The sequence below is a fragment of the Megalobrama amblycephala genome, linkage group LG7, assembly GCF_018812025.1.
Source record: "Megalobrama amblycephala isolate DHTTF-2021 linkage group LG7, ASM1881202v1, whole genome shotgun sequence".
NCBI lineage: Eukaryota > Metazoa > Chordata > Actinopteri > Cypriniformes > Xenocyprididae > Megalobrama > Megalobrama amblycephala.
Genome location: NC_063050.1, coordinates 38,388,182 through 38,412,375, shown reverse-complemented (window position 1 = coordinate 38,412,375; position 24,194 = coordinate 38,388,182). Strand labels below are relative to the sequence as shown.

Genomic DNA, 24,194 nt, shown 5'->3' with positions numbered 1-24,194 from the left:
ACATTACATTACATTATTTTGGTAACACTTCAGTATAGGGAACACATATATAAACGATTAACTATGACTTTTCCCTCTCTTAATTTACTGCTTATTATAGTTAATTGTTAGGTTTAGGTATTGTGTAGGATTAAGAATGTAGAATACGGTCATGCAGAATAAGGCATTAATATGTGCTTTATAAGTACTAATAAATAGCCAGATCTCGCCCCCCATTGACTACCATAGTAATTTTTTTTTAATACTTGGTTACAAACATTCTTCCTTTGTGTTCAGCAGAACAAAGAAATTTATAGAGGTTTGGAGGGGAGTAAATGACAGAATCTTAATTTTTGGGTGAACTATCCCTTTAATCTCCATCTTGAGCAGGAATGGGAGGAAGAAGTGTGTTTTAGACTCCATTACACTACACATGATAAATCACCAATGAGATGCTGTTCTGATAGTCTTGTTATGCTGGTTGATTGAAAACAAAATCATTTGCAATTCCATGCATGTTGTGTCTGGTACACAGCCATTATCTGCCATTATGCTGCTATCAGGCTTACTTTTCATATACACACAATAATGTATTTCCTCTCCCTTTCATTCTTTCAGGAGCCACAAACTACCGTGATCCACAACCCAGTGGACAGAAACAAGGTAATAGGACATATTTCTGTTTCAAGTAGATGCCATGAATGCAACTGTCCAGTCTGAAAAGCGATTCACAAGGATCCTTTCACATTTCTCCAGGAGTCTACAGAGAGTGCCAACACGACTATCGAGGATGAGGACCTTAAAGGTAAAGCTTGTCGTCTCTCTTCCGTGTGTCCGTGTGTCTGCCCGTAGACCTGCCGTTTGTTGCTGTTTTCCCTCCTCGATATGTCTTCCATCCGTGCTTCTCCTCAGTCATATGTACATTCTTTCTTGTTTACTTTCCTCACCGAATTTGTACTCAAGTTCTGCCTGTTGCTGCCATTCTCTCCCCCCCTTCATCCTTCGTTCGTTTCCCCGCTTAAGGGTGTCTGTTTCAGTATTTCTTGTCGAGTGTGCTATTTGAAATGTCTTCTTTTTCGTTTGTCCTGCTCCTGTTGTTTCTTCCTCTCATTGGTTCAATGTACAGCCAGACGCTTTGGAAACCTCAGCATTAATTCAATCTGGCAACCCGCGGGCCGCCCGCAAAACTCCGAGCCCAAGCAGGCGCCCAACTCCTCGGTGCAGAGTAAGTCCGTAAAGGGCAGGAGACAAAATCACCCCGTCCTCCCCTAACGTCGTTCAAATGCTTCGAACCCCCTTGTATGAACGAGAGGCCACTCAACAACTAAGGATATTCTTTAATTTACAGCTTCATTCTTCATCAATGCTCCGAATGTTTTAATCCATCCAGCTGCTTCTATCAGACACACGTTTGTGTGTGCCTTTTCTTCATGGACTGATTGTTAAGACTTTGAAAGGCCAAGAAAATCATAAATCACAGTAGTTTTAGAAGAAACGTCAGATTCTAATTTAACAAAGCATTAAAAACGCATGAAAAAACACACAAATTCCAGTCTCTGAAGGAGAGGGAGACATAGACGTGTGTAGCATGTGTTAGAAAGGCCTGATGGATTAAAAGCAAATCTCTGAATCAATATGAGAGATGCTCAAGTAAATGGGAAATCGGGTTTTAATGTGTAAGTACCAGAACATTCTTTCAATGTGCTTCTCATGAAAGGACACCCTCTCAATGTCTCAAATGTCCTCGACGTGGGAGAAAGACCCTTCTTTTGCCTTTAGTGCTCTTCACTCATGACAGAAAACCACCTGACTGCCTTTTAGGTGCTTGAGGCCTTCCGGTTGCACCACTAACAAACCTCTTCTTACTCAAAAGATTGTTCAGTTGACCTTTTGCCCCTGTGTCCTATTCCTAATATGGAGAGATCCACTGCACTTGCTCCGTTATCCCATCCTGCTCCATGCCTGAGAGCCTGATGTTTGCTCCTCCTTTTTAGTATCTTTCCCCCTCCCACCAATCCAACCTGAAAAAAAAAAAAACTCTAACCCTTTATTCAGACAAATAGAATCACTTTGGATTTGTTCAAGCTCAGTAATATGGAATGGACCTAAACCAGTATTGGAAGGACAATACGCTGTTTTTCAACGTCAGATTCTGTTTGCACTTTATGTTGACATGACCATATGACAAAATGCATTTTGTCTAGAGTCTGTGTTTCACATGATGATAAAAATTGTTTATATTATTTTTAGGGCTGTTAATAGATTTAATTTTTTACATGGTTCAATCAGATTTGTTAATTATAATCATTCATATTTTCTGAGAAAGCCCCCAAATTATTGTGAAATCGTTGAATAGACAGTTCAGAAAGTGGATTAATAATTTTTAAATACTGAATTAACACAATTTACGAATGACAGCCCTAATTCTTTTATTGTTGTCATGGTTTTTAGACCAAAACCATTTTGATATCTTATGAAACACAGAGGAGAATGGTGTCTCCACATATGCTAACAGTGGCATTATGCTGAATAATGAAAATGATGTTGAAAAAAGGTTGAAGGCCCCATGTTACAAAGCATGTCCATTGTTAGAGAAAACAAGCATTAGATGGAATGCTTTTCGGAAGAAAAGTAAAGTCCTCTTTTTCTCGTTTGAAAGCCGCAAACCCTTTTCCATCTCATTTGTCATTCAGTGCCTTCCGGGCGAAAGACATCAGCTAGAAGACGTATCCATTCCTTTTTTTCTTTTCATCTATTAATTTGCAGACACCATAAACTCAGTGCTGGAGAATGATATAATTAATATTTCACATTAAATGAACTGTTAAATATTAAAAGTACAAAGTACATTTAACGTCTTTTTGCCCGGTGGGCTGGAGTTATTATGTCATCATCAGTAGACGTAGATACATTGCACTAGTTTTATTTGGTGCTTTCATAAGAAATTGCCTTTTTGACCAATTATGAGCCATCTTTTTGCTGTCCCTTAGCTTGCCAAGTTATCAATAAAGGTAATTTTAAACTTTAATACTTTGAATGAAAGTGTTGCCTGTGATTTTTCTACCAGTAAACACTGCTCATTCTGAAACTCATCGTAGAACACTAGGAGTGCTGGTATACGCTTTCCTTTGGGTGCCCTTTGTTTATCGAGTGTCAAAATTGCCTCTTTTTAATAATACAGTAAACGGAACTACTACAGATTGTACATAGACATATACAATTCAAACAACCTCTCTGTAAGCTAATTAGGGCTGGGCGATATAAATAAATGAAGCCAAAAAATGTGCATTTGCATGTTTATATACAGTATTTGCTCTGAAATGGCTTAAAAAAGGGTTAGTTCACCCAAAAATGGCAGTTATTCCATGATTTACTCACCCTCAAGCTATCCTAGGTGAATATGACTTTATTCTTTCAGTCAAACACAATCGGAGTTATATTTAAAATATTCTTGCTCTTCCAAGCTTTATAATGGGAGTGAAAAGTAACTGTGATTTTGAAGCCCCTATGGTTCCAGGGGGTTAATAAAGGCCTTCTGAAGTGAAGCAATGCATTTTTGTAAGAAAAATATTCACATTTATAACTTTATAGACTATAATCGCTAGCTTCCGGTAATGTCCGTCCACACATTCACAAGAGAGTCCAGTTCTGCCGTATGATGTAGGATGTAGAAGTAAGCTTAGGTGAGAGTAGATGCCTCTCATTGTTCAAACAAATAGGGCTGGGCAACAAACTCGAGCTCCTCTGACATTTCTCTTTAAAAATTTTCATTGTAGACTTCTAACTTGTGACCAGTGTTTTGTTTTGCTCTTTCCTCTGCGCTTCCCCGTTAGTCAATGCGTCATGTGTCCGGTCAAAGTTCACTTTTACGCCGGAATCAAATCGTGTTCGGAACCCAGATATTCTAGTTTATAAAAGTTATAAATATAGATATTTTTCCTACAAAAACATCACTTAGCTTCAGAAGGCCTTTATTAACCCCCATGAGCCACATGGATTACTTTTATGAAGGATGGATATACTTTTTTTGGGCTTCAAAATCGCGGTTACTATTCATTCCCATTATAAAGCTTGAAAGAGCCAAAATATGTTTTAATATAACTCCGATTGTGTTTGACTGAAAGAATAAAGTCATATATACATAGGATGGCTTAAGGGTGAGTAAATTATGGGATAATTTTCATTTTGGGGTGAACTATCCCGTTAAAAGGACCCCCCCCCCCCCCTTTTTTTTTTTAATTAATCAAAGCAGGTGTTTCACTAAATAAACATAAGAAAAACTATATTTAGTTTTTATTTAAATGCATCAATATATCAATAATTTACTTACATTTATTATGCAATGCAGGAATTTCCTTTGAACATCTCCGGGTGATGGTCAGTTTGATCTGATTCATTGCAATGACTCAAAATGATCAAAATCAACATTTTGTTTCTTAAGTTTTAATCAGAGACACCATTAAAACCTGTTAACTGTCACTGGCCCACCAGTGGGCCCACAGCCAAAACAGTAATATCCTATACTAAACTAATCTTGACAAACTATATATCATTTGAAAGTTTACAATCTCTACTTTTCATATTTCATATTTGGTGATTTTCAAAATAAATTACAGAGGTGCAGTAATTTATCAATTTGCAACAAGAATATTTTCATACTCATAAGGCATGTTCAGACCTTTATTTTGAAATAGTGATGAATATGAAAAATCATGATTGTTTTTGAACATGTTTGTTTTCATGCCAAGAGTTCAAAAGATATCATCCATTCAGTTTTTTGAGAAAAAAGGTCTGAAAATATTTTAAATAGAAAAAAAAAATATATATATGATTGTGGCAGCAAGCTATAACCCATATACATGTTGTTTTTATATTTATTAGAGGTTGAATTCATATCAAACTTCCCATACTACTTCTATAAAGGATGTCTAATTCATAAATTGTATGAAAATAATGGAAATATATGGTTCAGATCACTCAAACCATATATGGAAATGGAGGCACCCTTATATGGTCTGTAATGGAGCCTGGTTGTCATCTAGTGAAAAAGTTTGGTACTGCGCCCAAACAAAATCTTACTGAAAGCTCATTTTTTAAGATATCAACCTAAAATTTGGAACACAACAGATTTTTGGCTTTGATTTTCTTGCAGTTTTAGAGTAAAACTTGTTTTGTAAAATATATATTTTATATAAAATATGTTTTGTAAAATATATATTTTATATAAAATTTAAAATATTATACTTTTACATTTTACTTTTTTTTATATAAATTTAAACTTCTATAACTTTTTTTCTGTTTCACTTACATCATTTATTTCACATCTACAATATTAAAAATTTCATTTTTAAAACAAGACCAGCCTTATGTCTATATTCCAAAGTATTCTTGAATTACAACCATGTAAGTTTGGGTAGTGCATTTTCATGTCAATATAAAAAAAGTGGGGGTGACAGTTAACAGGTTAAAACACTCTTATATTCATGAATTGTTAGACAAAAAAGAATTGTGAAACTTGTCACATCATCTTTAATACGCTTTTTATTTGGCCATTAAGTTTCTTAAAGTCATTACAATTTATATAATTCATTGCAAATATTCAATATATCACCCAGCCCTGAAGCCAACTAATAACTGAAAAGACAGAAACAATAAAGGTTCACTGTAAAAAACTTTCTGGTGCTTTCTAAACAAAGGTTTGCATTTTGTGGATTGCATAAATTCAGTCAAGCTTTGAAATGAGTTGGGATGTTAATTAATAATTGTGATTTTCGTGCCGCGAGGATATCTGACTCACACGCTAGACGTCTCTGTGTGTTTCAGCTCGAAAGCAGGAGATCATAAAGGTGACCGAACAGCTGATTGAATCCATAAACAACGGCGACTTTGAGGCTTACGCGTGAGTGAACACACAAACCCTTAAGAACACTAATGCATTGCTTTATTTTCTCTTGATTACTGAGGTTATATTTAACGTCACCTTTTCACAACAGGTGCTCCGTCTTTAATTAGAACCAAGCCTCATTTAATTACACCTTTTGATTGGCAGATTGGAGATCAGAAGGAAATTCAGATGATATCAGTGACCACATACGTTCAAAATTGGAACGTTCCTGGTGTTTTTGTACCCACAAAACAAGACTTTTAGCTATACTTTCTGCTCTTTTTCTCACAGAAAGATTTGTGATCCTGGTCTTACTTCCTTTGAGCCAGAAGCTTTGGGAAACCTGGTGGAGGGACATGACTTCCACAGGTTCTACTTTGAGAATGGTATCTAGACCAATATCTTGAAAACAATATCTGGAAGAGTTTTACAACAGTATTTTGATCACTGTATTATCTTTGTATTTTCCTTTAGCTCTGTCCAAAGGTAATAAGCCTGTACACACTATCCTGCTGAACCCCCATGTGCACCTGATCGGGGAGGATGCGGCATGTATCGCGTATATCCGTCTGACCCAGTACATGGATGGCAGTGGGATGCCACGCACCATGCAGTCAGAGGAGACCCGCGTCTGGCACCGTCGAGATGGCAAGTGGCTGAACATACACTTCCATCGCTCTGGAGCCCCCAGTGTGCCCATCAAGTAAGACTCATAGGGTTTCTACTGTTTAGTTTATATAGTTTACAATGATATTGATCGCAAAAGGGTCATTCTAATTCTAATACAAAAGATTTCTATTTTAAATAATGCTGTCAAATCAATTCATCGCAATTAATCACGTCTGTACATTTACAAATTTGTTAATATATGTGTGTGTGTGTGTGTATATATATATATATATATATATATATATATATATATATATATATATATATATATATATATATATATATATATATATACACACACACACTAAGAATAATAGCAGGTGATTCTTATTCATTTGTGTCCCGATTATACAGGTCAGTCAAACAAAAGATTTTTATGCTCACCCAGGCTGTTTTTTGTTTGTTTGTTTGTTTTTTTCAAAAATACAGTAAAAACTGAAATATTGTGAAATAATAATTTGAAATAAATTTAAAATGAACTGTTTTCTATTTTAATATATTTTAAAATATTTATTCCTGTGATGGCAAAGCAGAATGTTTAGAAGTCATTAATCCAGTTTCACATGATCAACTCAACTCAACTCTACTTTATTTATAGAGCGCTTTCAACACTACAAGTGGAACCAAAGTGATGTACATAGAAAGATAAAAGATAAAATAAAAACAAAAACAAAAACAACAAAATATTGACACACACAGCTTACAAAGCATGTTCAAATGCTAAAGAAAAAAAATAAGTTTAAAGCGCACTCTGAAATGCCTCCAATGCAGGGGGAAGATTTTACAGACAGAGGAAGATCTTTCCAGAGCCTAGGAGCTGCAACAGAGAATGCCTGATCACCTTTAAATTTTAAATGAGATTGCGGAACCATAAGGAGCAATTGATCATTTGAGCGCAGAGATCTACTGGATTGACAGAGACTGATTAAAGGTGCCCTAGAATCAAAAATTGAATTTACCTTTGCATAGTTGAATAACAAGAGTTCAGTACATGGAAATGACATATAGTGAGTCTCAAACACCATTGTTTCCTCCTTCTTATGTAAATCTCATTTGTTTAAAAGACCTCCAAAAAACAGGCGAATCTCAACATAACACAGACTGTTACGTAACAGTCGGGATCATTAATATGTACGCCCCCAATATTTGCATATGCCAGCCGATGTTCAAGGCATTAGACAAGGGCAGCCAGTATTAACATCTGGATCTGTGCACAGCTGAATCATCAGACTAGGTAAGCAAGCAAGGACAATAGCGAAAAAATGGCAGATGGAACGATAATAACTGACATGATCCATGATTACATGATATTTTTAGTGATATTTGTAAATTGTCTTTCTAAATGTTTTGTTAGCATGTTGCTAATGTACTGTTAAATGTGGTTAAAGTTACCATCGTTTCTTACTGTATTCACGGAGACGAGAGCCTAAACACTTGCAGTCTGTATAATTCATAAACACAACTTCATTCTTTATAAATCTCTCCAACAGTGTGTAATGTTAGCTTTAGCCAAGAAGCACAGCCTCAAACTCATTCAGAATCAAATGTAAACATCCAAATAAATACTATACTCACATCATCCGACGCATGCATGCAGCATGCATGACGAACATCTTGTAAAGATCCATTTGAGGGTTATATTAGCTGTGTGAACTTTGTAAATGCACTGTATTATAGTCGAGAGCTCGGGGGGCAGGGAGCGCACGATTTAAAGGGGCCTCAGCCTGAATTGGTGCATAGTTAATGATGCCCCAAAATAGGCAGTTAAAAAATTAATTTAAAAAAATCTATGGGGTGTATTTTGAGCTGAAACTTCACAGACACATTCAGGGGACACCTTAGACTTATATTACATCTTGTAAAAACTGGTTCTAGGGCACCTTTAAATCAGTAACATACTCTGCTAGGCCATTCAGAGCCTTAAAAACATACAACACTTTGTCAGGAATTCTGTATCGTATGGGTCCCAGGATACAACCCCAGGCAGTCATAAACCTCCTCTACACACCCCTTATTACCAAATAAAATCATCTCTGTCTTATCCTCATTTAATTGGAGAAAGTTATTCACCAGCCAGCACTTAACCTCAGTCAAACATTCACGCAGGGACTGAATGGCACATTTATGCCCATGTTTCAGTGGCAAATAAATTTGAGAATCATCCGCATACAGATGATAGTGAATCCCAAATGTCTCAAAAATAGAACCTAGGGGGAGCATATAAAGGGAAAATATAATTGGTCCCAGGATAGAACCCTGAGGAAACCCCCCACACAAGAGGAGCAACAGTAGGAAAATAATCCCCTATACTAACTGAAAAGGTCCTATCTTTCAATAGGAAGAGGACCATTTCAGTGCTAACCCCTGAATACCAACCTGATCCTTAAGAAATGGGGCAAAAACTACTCGTCAAAGGGGTCTAAGCTTCTTTTTTTTTAAGAAGGGGCTGAATAACTGCATGCTTAAAACTAGCCGGAACAACACCAGATGATGACAAACTAAGATTCATAATAGACAAAATACTTGGACCAATGAAATCAAGTGATCATTGGTGACCAAATCAATGATCCTTCAGAAATCTTTCTAATATGCTGATTTGGTGCTCAAAAAACAACTTAATTTTGTAAAATTATTACAACAAAAAAACAAATCAGCATATTAGAAAGATTTCTGAAGGATCATATGGTACTGGATTTTTGACTTCAGCTTTACCATCACAGGAATAAATAACCATTTAAAATAATTTTAAAATAACTGTTTTCTATTTTAATACATTTCAAATGAATATTTCTTAATATTTCTGTTTTTACTGTATTTTTGATCAAAAATACAGCCTGGGTGAGCATAAGAGACTTCCTATAAAAGTATAAAATCGTACTGACCTCAAACTTTTGAATGGTAGTGTATAATCAGGACACAAATGCAGAACTAATGACTTAAGAATGACCTGTTGTTGTTATTTTTAGTGACTTAGTCGCGCTACATAAAGATATATCGGTCAGAAACATTCATTCGTAATTTAGTGGAATTTAATAATACTAATTTAATGTCATGCTTATTTCTAGGTTTTGCTGATGTGTGTTTGTCTGTGTATATTGTTGTAGTTAATGGAATATTAAGCTTCAATATTTCCCCAACTGAGGAGAAACCATCAGCAAAAACCCAACCGTCTGTCAGTCAAGCTGAAGGTGTGTCTCCTAAGCCACACCTTCTTTCCAACAACCACGCCCCTCTCCCTTCCCCCTTGAGGGTCGTTTACATGTTATCGCACATGGACCAGAGAGTTCAAGCGTTTTGCTAAAGGTCATCACGTACACCAAAACCCGTGGGCCATTCGCATATATGGACATTATTAAAAGGAGTGTATTTTTAACATTTTATTTTCTTTCTTTTTTTAAGCTGTTTTGGTATGCATTTTAAATGTATAGATATGTAAAGAGAATCACCTTTCCCCAAGTCTGTACTGTATTTTTATGTCTATTTATGTGTGTGCAATATATCAAATTTTGAAAGATAAGAATGTTAATATTGAGCTTGCTATTGTTCTGGTGATGTACATATGTCGTGATCGTTCAGATAAAAAATGATAAAATAAAAAATCTTTAAAAAAAAAAACAACAACAAAAAAACTTTAAGAAACTTTTAAAAATACGTACATTAAATTCTGGCTTACAGCAAAATTAAAGATTTTAGTAACCGCTGTCAAAAAGCTTTGTTTATATTCGCTAGCTTACAATGTTTGGCTCCTTGAAGATTCTGATTTACTTTACTTGATTTAAGAAAACTGCAGAATACTAATAAGGACTGTATGTTTACCTTTATGTCATAGAATATGAGAAAAAAAACACAATATCAATGAGAATGTAGCATATATGATACATCAAACTGACAAGCATTGGGTAAATGCATGGAGGACTATTTTTTGAATGACCATGCTGTTTTTTTTTCTTTATTTATGTTGTGTAATTCATGGTTTCCTTATCAAATTGTGTTTTATTTCTATCAATATCATAAGGATTTGATACAATAATGATGATAGTGAATATCATCATTATGATCCAACATATCTATAAGTATCACTATCACCCTTCCTTCAGATCTATGTAGCTTAATTTTCCTATACTGAGTGGCTGTGAAAATATCCTTTGACTTTATATCATGGCTGTATGAGAAAAATAAATATAAGTAGCTTATGAGAAACTACATGTATCATTTTCACACGACGTTTGTGATTTTTATTTATCCCGACATTATTTTCGCCAAAAGCAAGACGAGTGAAAGTGAGCTGAGCCTGATTTACAAGCATGCACACTGCCCCCTAGTGGCGACTTTCTGTCTGTGCGCCACTCAATCGGAAGATGATGTTTTGTCGGAATGGAACGGTCTTCCGTGAGGAAAAACCTCACAACTACTGGACTATGCCAACACAGTACTTTCCGTTTTCTCCATGTTCCTTTTTCTCTTCTTAAAGACATTTCCTCTGCTGATACTTACAAAACCTCGACGCCAATATGAGGATGTGAAGAACTACATAATTTGTTGCCATGGTGGCGCTAGCAAATCAACATATTTAATGAAAACTACAATAAAGGTGTGATATGTACTGTATGTTTGACGTCATGTGTCAGCTTTCTCTCCACACACAACCAAAAATAAACACAACACGAAGCTTATGACACTTATACACTTTTATTCTCTTTCAGCCATATACACACACTGCAGCCATGGTATAGTGTTTAAATGTCTTTTTTAAAAGTCATATAGTAAACTAATACATGCCTTTTTTTAGGATAGATAATTATGTACCATATATATGCATATTTTTATCTCCACAGACATAGAATGCGGATTCAGTAAATCAAACGTGGGCCAGTCACAGTGAAAGTAGTAGCAGTGTTCAACTTAATGACATTGCTTTGATAAGAGGATGGCTTTTAATGCTGTTCCAGGGCCAGTTTCCCAAACCCAAATTAATATAAGAGAAACAAAGCAGAGCTGGCCTCAGATCAGCTTTAAAAAACAACCTCTGCTAACACTATAAATCTGCAGTTAAAAAGGCAAAGTAATTAGAATATCTCATGGTACACTCTTCTTCCCAGCAGTCTCAACTGAAGCCAACCTGTGATTTGGTGAATCAGAAAGGGAATATCCACTCGGTTGCATCTGTTTGATGACGCACATAAAGTATATAAATGTAATACATTAAAATAAAACATTCTTTTTAAAATCATACATCCATTATGCTCACTTCCGAAACCAATAGCTTATTTTACCAATCGTAAATACCTCAGAGCAAGATTTCCCAACACATACTGATATTGAGCATTATGTACAGAACAAAATTAATATACTTTGAAAATAAAATATCACATTTCCATTTTCACACTCAACCACACATACTCAAAGAAAAGAATAAATTCAGATTGAAAGTTTAAAAATAGAATCATATGTGTAACATTTAACTGATCATTTAAAATTGATTCCACCTTTGCTTCCTGAGTCCCTCTTGAAACGTCTGCCAAAATAAGTTTAAAACTATAAAGCGTGTGTTAATATGATCTATTATAACAAAAAGCTGCAATGAAATGTTTAAACTCCAGTGATGATCATGATGATAATGATGACGAAGACTAGAATTGCTACAGATCACAGACACAAAGAGAGGGGTGAGACAGAAAAATGACCATAGAAAGGATGTTATTAATACAGTAAGTGTCTGCTGCTAGCTAAGCATGCCTGCTAATATCCTTACAGGTGGCTAATGTGATCTACTGTCATTTTAAAAATGCATATTATATATACTCTCCATGGACAGAATACACAGACACACAATACCCCAACAGCTGATAAAGAAGGCAAGAAGTTTTCAGACATCTCAACTGTTGAGATCAAAAGAGCTTGTCATGATGTGGCGATATAATGCAATGATATTCAATAGTCGTGGTAGGCAGTGCAGCACAGGTTCTGTTAGTTCGAGCTTAAATGTTCTGAGAATGAACGACCAGGACTTTTTTTCTTTTTCTGTTTTGATAAAAACATTTTGGTTATTGTGATTTTTTTTTTCTTCTTCTTTTTTTTTTATGTGAGTGAGTGTATTTGTATTCGTCATTTCATAATTGAGGGATTTAAAAAGCAAAGGAAAGGAAAGGAAAGGAAAGAACACCCTTTGGTCACATTGAAAGACGGATAAACACTCATGGTGAACTGGGGAAAATAAGGAGCGAGAAAATATAGTCCATTGACATAAATTGGGCAAACATCCAGTTTGACTGGACAGGAAGACTGGAAGTGGCAGGAGTGAAGTGCACTCTGGGATTGCATGAGCATGGTGCATAGGAGTGGTTAGGAGGGCGGACAGGCTCAAAGAGAGGAGCGATGGAGATTGGGAGAGGAACACGAAGGGGGAAACCATCACTCTTCAGCTTCCTCCCTCTCAGTCATTTTGGGCACAGTAGTGGTGAATGAGGTGATGGAGGTGATGCTGTAGGTTGTCATGGGGCTCAGATCGATCGTCTATCTGCTCCACGCACACCCGCTTCTGTCCCCCAGCATCCCTCACTACTGACCTCCTGTGGGTCCTAGACTTCTGCATCCTCGTCCTGTGAGTGAGAAAGAAAGATTGATCAGCGTCTTAAAGGGCAGAAATTGATGTTTTAGGTCCTTACAAAAGGTTCCAAGTGGAAAAAACATGGAAATCCCATAGTACTTTTGTGTAAAGTCAGAATACTTATAGAAAATTGTTATTAGAGAAATAAAGATGTAAAGACATGCTTTGTTAACAAATATACACACACTGATACCAAATATAGAAGTTCTACACTCAGTCTCTATAGAACATTTCCATGAACATTACATACACTACTGTTCAAATGTTTGGAGTCAGTTAAACTTTTGAAAAATTATTACTTTGATTTAGCAAAGATGCATTTAATTGATCAAAAGTGACTAAAGACTTTTAAATTGTTACAAATTAAATGTCACATTGTTACTAAAATCTGTTCTTTTGAACTTTCTATTGATCAATGAATCCTGAAAAAAAAAAAAAAAAAAAAAAAAAATCACAGCTTCCACACAATTATACAACAGAAAAATAATTTTCAACTGTGATAATAATAACAATAATAATAATAATAATTAATAATAAATAAATACATATTTCTTGAGAATCAACCCAGAATTTTAGATTGGTTTCCATATTAGAAGGATCATTTGACATTGAACACTGGAATAATATCTGCTGAAAATGTAGTTTTGCCATCACAGGAATAAATTAAATTAAAAAAATAAAATTAAAATATGCAAAAACAAATATTACTGTTTTACTGTATTTTTGATCAAATAAATGCACTGATGAGCATAAGAGACTTTAAAAAAAATATAGTGATATTGCAGATAAAGGTTTTTTCCTTATACTTGCTCCCCCCCCCATACACACGGTCACACTAATATGCACACAAACGCCATGCCTGTCTCTCAAACCTCCTGATCACAGATCCATCAGGCTGCAGTATTTCCTGCTCTACCACTCGAGGGATCTGCACCTTCCTAAAACCTCCAAAGTAGCTTAGAGCCTGAGGGAATGAGGCACACACTACATTAACAGTAAATGAGCCCTGATGAGAAAGAGACACAAACATGATGGAGAAACTACAGTATTTGGGTATGTTGGACTGTTACAGCAGAAGGCGCCTCAAAAGTTAATGACTGAGTTCAAAATGACATATACACAGAATTATTTCTGCAGTATTTACAACTGTACAGTATGTGAATTTTCTGTATGCATTGAGTACCTGGATGACCTACATTTGCAAGGAATAATGTATGATAATGTATCATGCACTCGACTTGTGTGATGAAAAAAAATGACTCATTAATATTATTATTATTATTATAAGCTAACACATTTTTACACAAAATTTGATTATTTGTTTGTAAAAAAATAAATAAATAAAAATAATAAATAGTCAGATTAAAAAATGTTATATATACACTATTATTGCCAAAAGTATTTGGACACCCCTACAAATCACTGAATTCATGTGTTCCAATCACTTCCATGGCCACAGGTGTATAAAATCAAGCACCTAGGCATGCAGACTGCTTCTACATACATTTGTGAAAGAATGGGTCGCTCTTTTAGGAGCTAAGTGAATTCAAGCGTGGTACCGTGATAAGTTGCCACGTGTGCAATAAGTCCATTCATGAAATTTCCTAACTACTAAATATTCCATGGTCAACTGTTAGTGGTATCATAACAAAGTGGAAGCAATTGGGAACAACAGCAACTCAGCCACGAAGTGATTGGCCACGTAAAATCACAGAGTGGGGTCAGCGCATGTTGAGTCGCCAACTTTCTGCAGAGTCAATAGCAGAGTCAAACTTTGTGTGGCCTTCAGATTAGCTCAAGAACAGTGCGTAGAGAGCTTCATGGAATGGGTTTCCATGGCCGAGCAGCTGCATCCACACCTTACATCAACAAGTGCAATGCAAAGCGTCGGATGCAGTGGTGTAAAGCACGCCGCCACTGGACTCTAGAGCAGTGGAGACACGTTCTCTGGGGTGACGAATCACGATTCTCTGTCTGGCAATCCGATGGATGAGTCTGGGTTTGGCAGTTTCCAGGAGAACGGTACTTGCCTGACTGCATTGTGCCAAGTGTAAAGTTTGGTGGAGGGGGATTATGGTGTGGGGTTGTTTTTCAGGGGTTGGGCTTGGCCCCTTAGTTCCAGTGAAAGGAACTCTTAATGCTTCAGCATACCAAGACATTTTGGACAATTTCATGCTCTAAACTTTGTGGGAACAGTTTGGGGATGGCCCCTTCCTGTTCTAACATGACTGCACACCAGTGCACAAAGCAAGGTCCATAAAGACATGGATGAGTGAGTTTGGTGTGGAGGAACTTGACTGGCCTGTACCTCCTGACCTCAACCCGATAGAACACCTTTGGAATTAATTAGAGCAGAGACTGCATGCCAGGCCTTCTCGCCAACATCAGTGCCTGACCTCACACATGCACTTCTAGAAGAATGGTCAAAAATTCCCATAAACACACTCCTAAACCTTGTGGAAAGCCTTCCCAGAAGAGTTGAAGCTGTTATAGCTGCAAAGGGTGGGCCAACTCCATATTAAACTTGTTGAAACACTGCAATTGTTGGAATCTTTCCCTCAAAATAATGCTAAGCTTAAAAATCTAATGTTATAAAGATGTCAGAAATGAGTGTTTGGCAGCTCACCTGGGTGAAGTCATCCTGGGCAGAGGGCAGGTCTGTGGCGAGGAAAGTATTCCCCTCATGCTTTTCCAGCTGTTCTCCATGTACCACTGTTGTTTGGACCACCTGTCTGACCTCTTGACCTACAGCAGACTCCCCCTTTGAAGCTGACATGCCGTCTTTGTCAAGGAAAGTCACCTGAAATTAAACAAAAGACACCTTTTTAATTCAGCAGAACTCTTTAAGTGCCAATAATTGATTAATTTAACTAAATTAAGTGTAGCGTCTAGATCGATCAAACACACAATTGTAAAAGTCAATCTTCACAACATGCAGACTCCATAATGTCTGCAGAACCAGATGCTCCTCAACCGCTAAGGATATTTGCAAGTATCGTACATTTGAACATTAAACGGCGATTTAGTATTAAATTTATATATATACGCTCAAAATTATTCATACCCTTGGTAAATATGACCAAAGAAGGATGTGAAAATAAATCTGCATCGTTAATACTTTTGATCTTTTATTTAAAAAATCTACAAAAATCCAACCTTTCATTGGAGAATAATAATTTTAAATGGGGGGAAAATCTCATTATGAGACAAAAAAAAGCTAATTTTTTGCTTCATCTGACTATAGAACCCATCCCGTTTCAAGATCCAGTAGTGTCAGTTACTTTTCAAATGTTCTATGGTCAGATGAAGCAAAAAAATTAGCAGCAAAAAAAAGTGAAGACTCAGTGAGCGAGTCTCAGAGCTGAAGACTCAGAGCTGTTATCTTGGGAAAAGGAGGTTGCAAAAAGTATTGAATAAAAGGGTATGATTAATTGTGAGCAGTGTGTATTAGAGAAAAACATTTCTCTCATAATGAGATTTTCCCCCCATTTAAAATTATTATTCTCCAATGAAAGGTTGGATTTTTGTAGATTTTTAAAATAAAATATCAAAATTATTAACGATGCAGATTTATTTTCACAGCCTTCTTTGGTCATATTTACCAAGGGTATGAATCATTTTGAGCACGACTGTATATATAAACCTTGCTACGAGCACTTTGCTGGTGAAACTGGGACTTGACACGGCACGTGCATACTGTTGCATTCACGTTGATTTGATTGCTTCTACTATTCTCAGTTGTAAGTCGCTTTGGAGAAAAGCGTCTGCTAACTGTACTAAATGTAAATGTATTAAGTTTAAACCCCTTTGTTAACAAAGGTGCTTTAGAGTGAGAAACGAATGGTTCTTCCAGCTCATTAAATGACTCTTTCATAGCTCCTTTCCCCTGTTATGCTATGGTTCAAATTCATTTCCACTCTCTCATTTCCCATGTATGCGTGAATTGTATGCCTGTGTGTGTTTAGTCTAGCTACGTTTTCGTGATTTAGTTAAATAAAACTTGCGTGCATATTCTTGCGAGTTGATTCTGATCTGCTTATAAAACCAAAGTCTCTGATAACGATTACGATCACAGCTACATGCTAAGAAAGCGCTATTTTTCTGTGGCCAGGGAAAATACCCTTTCTGAAGAGTTGATAGACGATCAATACTGAGTGTTCGCTGGCCGAACAGATTAATTGATTGTAATATTAATTCAGCTACATCAAGTTAATTCGATAAACTGATTCAAATATTTATAATTAATTATAACGAGTTATGATTAATTATTCATATTTCCGTTTTTAGCTAATTCGCTAAACAAGTTAACTGTAATCAGAATTACTTTATATTAAATTTAGGTTAAGTCTTTTATTTTATTTTTTTTATCTTGTATCTCATGATGAGTAGCAGCATCACACACCTCTGTCTCATGTCCTTCGCTCTTCAATACTGTCCTCTTCATTACTTTCGAATATCCATCACCTGGTGCCGCCTTGACAGGCTGCTGAGCAGAGCCCTCCACCCTCACCTGCTCTGTCTCCACCCCATCAGATGACACACACCGTCGAATAACCTTCCTGGTCACCTGAGTAGGTAAGAGAGTGAGGTAAACACATTTGAATGGAAATAATGCATTTGACATAAGTCCTTCTGGATCAGTTGCTCTTCTCTTGAATTGCACCTGCACTCAGAGTATCACATTGACAGTGAAAGCAACGAAAAAGAAAAAAAAAACATTTTAAGTAAATAAAAGTAAAATAAAAATGTAAGACAGAGGTTATCTAGAGGACATTAACAAGAAAGTTCAGATTATGGGTGGATGGAAGGACTGATGGAGGGACTGGATGGATACTGCGAATCTTGGATGTTTACCTTCTTCACAACCACGTTTCCCTGTGCGTCTATGTATTGCTCTTCTGTTACCGACTGTGGAGGAATATCTGGAACATCATCACCCTGTAGAAGAAACCAGACACACATTCAATACATGTCACCTGCTAAAGCAGTGTTCGCCTTAAGAGGAAACAGCTGCCCTGGCTTGGGTAAAGGTTAGGGTTAGCAAAAGAGGAATAATAAAGAAACAGTGATGAAAATATTTATCCAGTATAGAAAGAACACATCATGTAGAAGTTGTCCATTTTATGATGATCAAGGGTCAACTACTCCATCAGTATAGTATATGGGAAAGCATACAAGGCTCTTAGTTTAAAATGGACAAGTTCTACCAACAATTAAGGAGCAGGGAGGTTAAGTCACAGCTGAAAATGCAGGATTTTAAAATCGTGTCAGTTTCTGAAATAAATTGTAGAGCTGCATGAAAAACCATCGCACAACAGTTTGGCACCCAACGTTGCAAACCAAGTGTTTGTTAAGAAACTCTGCTTTCACACTGAACCTCAAAAATAGAGCAATCAATCCTTAGTTACAGATGTACCTGAATAATTACTCTCCTTCGCACCACTCTGGTGGTCAGCACATCCTCATCAGAGCTATCCGACAGCACACCTAATGCATCATCAATCTCCTAACCAAACAGCATATATAAAAATCATGCAATAAAATAAGATTAAAATGTACATGAAATGTATAAAACATAAAAATGTTTATGTAAATACATTTAACAAATTAATGTAATGCTGCCCCCTCTGCTAAAGTAGCATAAGACCAAACATTATTAGAATCTGTCAAATGGCAATTTTTATTTATTTTATGTTTAATCAAAATCACGATGGAAAACAAGAGAAGGGGCAACAAAACGTTGACACAACATGCACCATTTTTAAGCATACTTCTTATATGAAACAATTATCTGGTAAGCAAGTCACTTCTAAATCCATTGCTTAGTTGTTCTAGTTCTACATATCTATGGAAAATAATTTAATTGTTATGTATATTATGATATATTTATGCTTTGCTCGCAAAATCCTGCATATTTAGACTATATGACCTTATAATGTCATAAATGTAGTACATGCATTAGCATTATCATTAAACAAGCTGACAGCGATTTATGATGGTGTTAAGGTATGAATGTGACATGATCATGTTTTTAATTTTTGAGTAAAATCAAGTTTTTCAGGTTTTACAATCCACCTAATTAGTGAAATTGTTAATTCAAAGAAACCAAACACCATCCCTTCAACATACTCATTCAGCGGGAAATGGATTAGGGTAGATCAGAGAAGGATGGGGGGAGAGGGAGGTCATGCTGAGGATGCTTACCCTCCTCAGATCATCATCATCATCATTATATTCAGCCCCTCCTCGAGGAGGAAGCTCCTGAGGAAACTGTGCAGAAGATTCAAGACTTTTCTGGCTTAAAAAGACTTTCTCTTCTTCATCATCATTGGGTTCTTGGATGATGAGAGAATCCTCAAAATCTTCACTGTCTGATGACCTGACTGACAGACGAGGGCTCTCATGGGATGATAGTGCTGAGGCACTTCTGACATTTGGTTGTTGTTGCAGTTCATGAATAGTAGACCTCAAGACTTTATTACTAAGTGCCATGGTGCCTTTCCAGGGTTCGTCGTCTTCAGAATAATCTGAGGTGGTCTGTTTGCAGTCAAAAAAAGCCTCAATATCAGAGTCATCATGTTGATGATCAATGCTTAGTAAGTCTTTGGGTTTTGGTTTTTCAGTGTTGGCAGGTTTTGGAACATCAGTGCCTTCTAATTCCTTATGTTCACCCAGATCAGTTTGAGATGTAGCTGACTCCATTAATGTTTTTTCAATTGATTGTAGTTCCCCTGTAAATTTGTCTTGGGATACACCAAGAATTAATGAAACACTCACCTCAGAGTTGACTGGTTGATCAGATAATGGCTGTTCTGGTTGAACTGTTTTCTTGAGTTCCTCAAGCACTAAATTCATATTAAACACAGAGGGTTCAGAAGAGTCAGAGAGACAACGGTCAGAATGTTTTTCCTCTGATTGTTGGGATATTGCACCAGACATAACTGAGTCTGACTGTAGCCGTTTGAAATCTTTGGAAGGTAAGGCCTTGTCACTGCCATCCTGAGAGTGTGGTAAATCTAGTACTGCCTCCTGGGAAACAGGTTTCTCAACTGCTGGATTCATGTTCCGAGTGAGTACCAAGGGTTCAGAAGACTCAGAAAGACAACGGTCAATATGCTTTTCTTCTGACTGTTGGGTTGCACCAGAGATAAATGATTCAGACTGCGGCCGTTTTAAACCTTTGGACACCACTGCCTCTTGTGCAATAGGTTTCTTAGTAGTTGCTGATTCAAGTTCAGAAGACTTCTCCCTGAAGTCAAAATGATGACAAGCTATGACTGTTTCTGACAGTAGTTGTTCAGAATCTTTGGAAGGTAAGGCCTTGTCACTGCCATCCTGAGAGAGTGGAAAATCTAGTACTGCCTCCTGGGAAACAGGTTTCTCAACTGCTAGATTCATGTTCAGAGTGAGTACCAAGGGTTCAGAAGACTCAGAAAGACAACGGTCAATATGCTTTTTTTCTGACTGTTGGGTTGCACCAGAGATAAATGATTCAGACTGTGGTCGTTTTAAACCTTTGGGCACCACTGTCTCCTGTGCAACAGGTTCCTTAGTAGTTGCTGATCCAAGTTCAGAAGACTTCTCCTTGAAGTCAAAATGTTGACAAGCTATGACTGTTTCTGACAGTAGTTGTTCGGAATCTTTGGAAGGTAAGGCCTTGTCACTGCCATCATGAGAGAGCGGTAAATCTAGTACTGCCTCCTGGGAAACAGGTTTCTCAACTGCTGGATTCATGTTCAGAGTGAGTACCAAGGGTTCAGAAGATTCAGAAAGACAACGGTCAATATGCTTTTCTTCTGACTGTTGGGTTGCACCAGAGATAAGTGATTCAGACTGTGGTCGTTTTAAACCTTTGGGCACCACTGTCTCCTGTGCAACAGGTTCCTTAGTAGTTGCTGATCCAAGTTCAGAAGACTTCTCCTTGAAGTCAAAATGTTGACAAGCTATGACTGTTTCTGACAGTAGTTGTTCGGAATCTTTGGAAGGTAAGGCCTTGTCACTGCCATCATGAGAGAGCGGTAAATCTAGTACTGCCTCCTGGGAAACTGGTTTCTCAACTGCTGGATTCACGTTCAGAGTGAGTACCAAGGGTTCAGAAGACTCAGAAAGACAGCGGTCAATATGCTTTTCTACTGACTGTTGGTTTGCACCAGAGATTATTGATTCAGACTGAGGCCGTTTTAAATCTTTGGACACCACTGCCTCCTGTGCAACAGGTTCCTTATTAGTTGCTGATCCAAGTTCAGAAGACTTCTCCCTGAAGTCAAAATGTTGACAAGCTATGACTGTTTCTGGTGTTTGTGGACTGAGGTCAGAGCTACAAAAAGAAGAAGTTTGACTCAGGTGTGCAGTTTCCCTTTGAATCCACAAGTCTGGGTCAGTCTCAGATTGGGACAACAATTCTCTCTTAAAGCCATGACTGTCATCTATGAAAGGTTCAATGGTTGTATCCAATTGGGTATTTACATTTCCTGCCTCAGGACAATATATATCTTCCTCATCACCAGAATGGTCTCCTATGGTTTCTGGCTTTTGCTCTGGAGACTCTAATAGTTGCAGATATGGTTCCTGTTCACAGGAATCAGTTTGTGGTCCTATCCTAGGATCAACTTCGGGCTCTGAAGGTTGCTGTGGGGAGCTGTTGGTATCAGATTGTACTTGATTTAAAATTGTGATCTCATAATGAGTAGGTGACTGCAGTATTGCAGAGTCAATTGTAGGAGAGGATTCAACTACATTTTGATCAACTACTCTAAGGCTTTGCAATGAAGCAACTGGATCCAAATCACTAAACTTTTCTGGGGTGAAAAAAACCTGATCTGATTCGGGAGAGTCCTTAATGAGGTCTGGAGTCACTCTTGAAAGCCCTGGATTCACTTCAACACTGTGTGAGAGAGTTTCATCAGTCTCCCTCACAAAAGCATGAGGGGAAAGTGAAGGACTAATATTTTGGCCTAGTATTTGGTTGCTCTCAGGAACCAATCTATCAACTTCACACGGTTTGCTTTCATAGTATGAAGAAGACTGTATGGTGTTTGAAGTTTTACTAGATTCAAAGAGTTGTGCCTCTTTGAATGTTTGTAATGATTTTTCATTGCTTTCTAAATCACTTTTTTCATTGCTTTCTAAATCACTTTTTTCATTGCTTTCTAAATCACTTTTTTCATATACAGGTGACACTTGTTCTTGGATTTGATTTTCTTCTTCTTGACTCACTGGTGAAGTGTGTTGCAGTAGGTCGGGTACTGTGTGTCCAGGTTCAACTGCTGGCAAAACAACTGAATTTTCACCAGACGAAAATCTTGTAATAGATACCTGACTGAAATCAAAGGCATTTTGAGATCCCTTGTTTGTTGATTGTTGGTGGAATTCGGACTGACTCTTCAAATTGACTGGTGATGAAGAGAGACAAGCATTTTCATTGTCTGAAAGGTCACCCTGAACTTGATTTTCCTCCTCACATGCTGCTGAAACCTACGGGATAAATTATATGAGGTATGGAAAAGTATGAAATGGAAAAAGAGATGATATTGAAGGGATATTTACAATCAGAGACAAACAACACAAGCAATGACCATCAGTTCATTTTAGAAACATATCAATGTAACCATTCTGTAATAATTTCTATTCAGGCAGGTCAAGAGAGCGGTCTAGAATCATCAGTTGAGTAGAGTGTGTTTCTTCCTGGAACAACATTCAACTTTCCTTTTTTCTCTCTCTATCTCTTTTTTTTGTCATCTAGATTCTAGAAAACTAAGTCCCTATGGAAGGATTCTTGTCAGTAATGGGTTACCCTCATATTATGCATCAAATGCACAATGCCATTAACTTACTTCTTCATCTGCAGATTCCTTTGTAGATTCTTTCCTGACCTCTTGAAAAAGCCATGGATTGGTGAAGCTTTCCCTAGGAGACATTGAGATTGGAAAGTGAATGACCAGGTGTTGTACTACCAGCAGTCTGATTAACAGATTAACGGTAATTATCACTGTAAATGTCATTTCAGAAAAGTAGCTCTGTGAACCACTCACTGATTGATCTCTAGTTCCTCCATCAGATCCCCATGAATGCTCTCTGAATGAGTGTTTCCCATTGTTTCAGCCCATGAGGGAATGTCAAGGAGAGAGGCCACAGATAAGTCTTCTTCTGACACAGCTGGAGGATGCCTTTGTGAAGTCTCCACTCTCCGCACAACACGAAGACTGTCAACATCCTCTTGGACAGATGAGAGAGCTACAAAAGACAAAAACATCCAATTTGGCACTCTAAGACTTTAGACTAAGACAATACGTCAAGACTTCTTTTTAAGGTTTACATCTTGCATTTCACATCTATATGCAAAACAAGAATGTGCTTAATGCATTGTCCTACCTTCGCTGTGGTCTAAGGTCCTTTCAATCTCTGCATATGTTCTTGAGGTTTGCTCCTGGACTGACTTGTGCATTTGAATCTCAATAAGATGGACAATGTCCATGCGATTTATTTTAGTTAGTCTTTTAATCAATGTATCTTCTGTGGAAGTTGAGACATAATTAGAATCTATTATTTAAAATGCATTTTAAGCATTTTATACATTCTATGATTTTCATTTTGACTGATAAGAGTGAATAAGAACAGGACTCACCAGTTGCATGCTTTCCTTCTCTCTCTACCCAGCGCTGCAAAAGGGCATGACTCTGCTCTTGTAGTGAATTTGGGTTTTCAGCACGCACTTGCTGAATCTCATCTTCATTGAACTCCAACTCCTTGGCCAGTTCTGAAAAGAAATGTCCACTTATGTATTTGCATCTTGTTGTTGATTTTCTGACAACTTCATACTGACATACTCACCTGTCCAGCTAAAACCTAGAAGGTCAGCAATGATGGCCAAAGTCTCTTCTTTCCTATCTGCATCATCATGCCAGTCCACTATAAACATCAAATTATTTTTCATTAATATTTAATGATAGAAATGCATTCAAAACTGAAAAAAAATTAATTTGCTATATGAAGTACTTTGACAGCTAATGGACTATTTATGACTATATTATGGGATGTGCACTAACGGTATTTGAG

General features: G+C 37.0%; 2 protein-coding genes across 14 annotated transcripts in view; one reads left to right on the top strand and one right to left on the bottom strand.

The window, feature by feature from the left end:
* camk2d2 (calcium/calmodulin-dependent protein kinase (CaM kinase) II delta 2) overlaps nucleotides 1-11,140 on the top strand; it is a 67,652-nt gene extending 56,512 nt beyond the window's left edge. For 5 of the 13 annotated variants that reach the window (XM_048197344.1, XM_048197345.1, XM_048197350.1 and 2 more), the window contains 8 exons: nucleotides 598-642; nucleotides 736-784; nucleotides 1,106-1,204; nucleotides 2,970-2,990; nucleotides 5,803-5,878; nucleotides 6,155-6,249; nucleotides 6,338-6,566; nucleotides 9,598-11,140. In XM_048197344.1, coding sequence (XP_048053301.1) covers nucleotides 598-642; nucleotides 736-784; nucleotides 1,106-1,204; nucleotides 2,970-2,990; nucleotides 5,803-5,878; nucleotides 6,155-6,249; nucleotides 6,338-6,566; nucleotides 9,598-9,607 — 624 coding nt within the window. In that variant the 3' untranslated portion in view covers nucleotides 9,608-11,140. Of the gene's footprint in view, nucleotides 1-597; nucleotides 643-735; nucleotides 785-1,105; nucleotides 1,205-2,969; nucleotides 2,991-5,802; nucleotides 5,879-6,154; nucleotides 6,250-6,337; nucleotides 6,571-9,597 lie in introns of those variants that run through there. The other 8 variants (XM_048197356.1, XM_048197355.1, XM_048197353.1 and 5 more) reach the window with 4 other exon arrangements.
* Nucleotides 11,141-13,137: 1,997 nt separating this feature from the next.
* The window catches only part of ank2a (ankyrin 2a, neuronal), an 85,914-nt gene continuing 74,857 nt past the window's right edge, over nucleotides 13,138-24,194 (bottom strand). Inside the window, 11 exon segments of the mRNA XM_048197342.1 lie at nucleotides 13,138-14,103; nucleotides 15,766-15,939; nucleotides 17,542-17,706; nucleotides 17,994-18,077; nucleotides 18,556-18,645; nucleotides 19,344-22,613; nucleotides 22,973-23,045; nucleotides 23,171-23,372; nucleotides 23,511-23,651; nucleotides 23,764-23,895; nucleotides 23,970-24,047. Coding sequence (XP_048053299.1) covers nucleotides 13,975-14,103; nucleotides 15,766-15,939; nucleotides 17,542-17,706; nucleotides 17,994-18,077; nucleotides 18,556-18,645; nucleotides 19,344-22,613; nucleotides 22,973-23,045; nucleotides 23,171-23,372; nucleotides 23,511-23,651; nucleotides 23,764-23,895; nucleotides 23,970-24,047 — 4,538 coding nt within the window. The 3' untranslated portion in view covers nucleotides 13,138-13,974.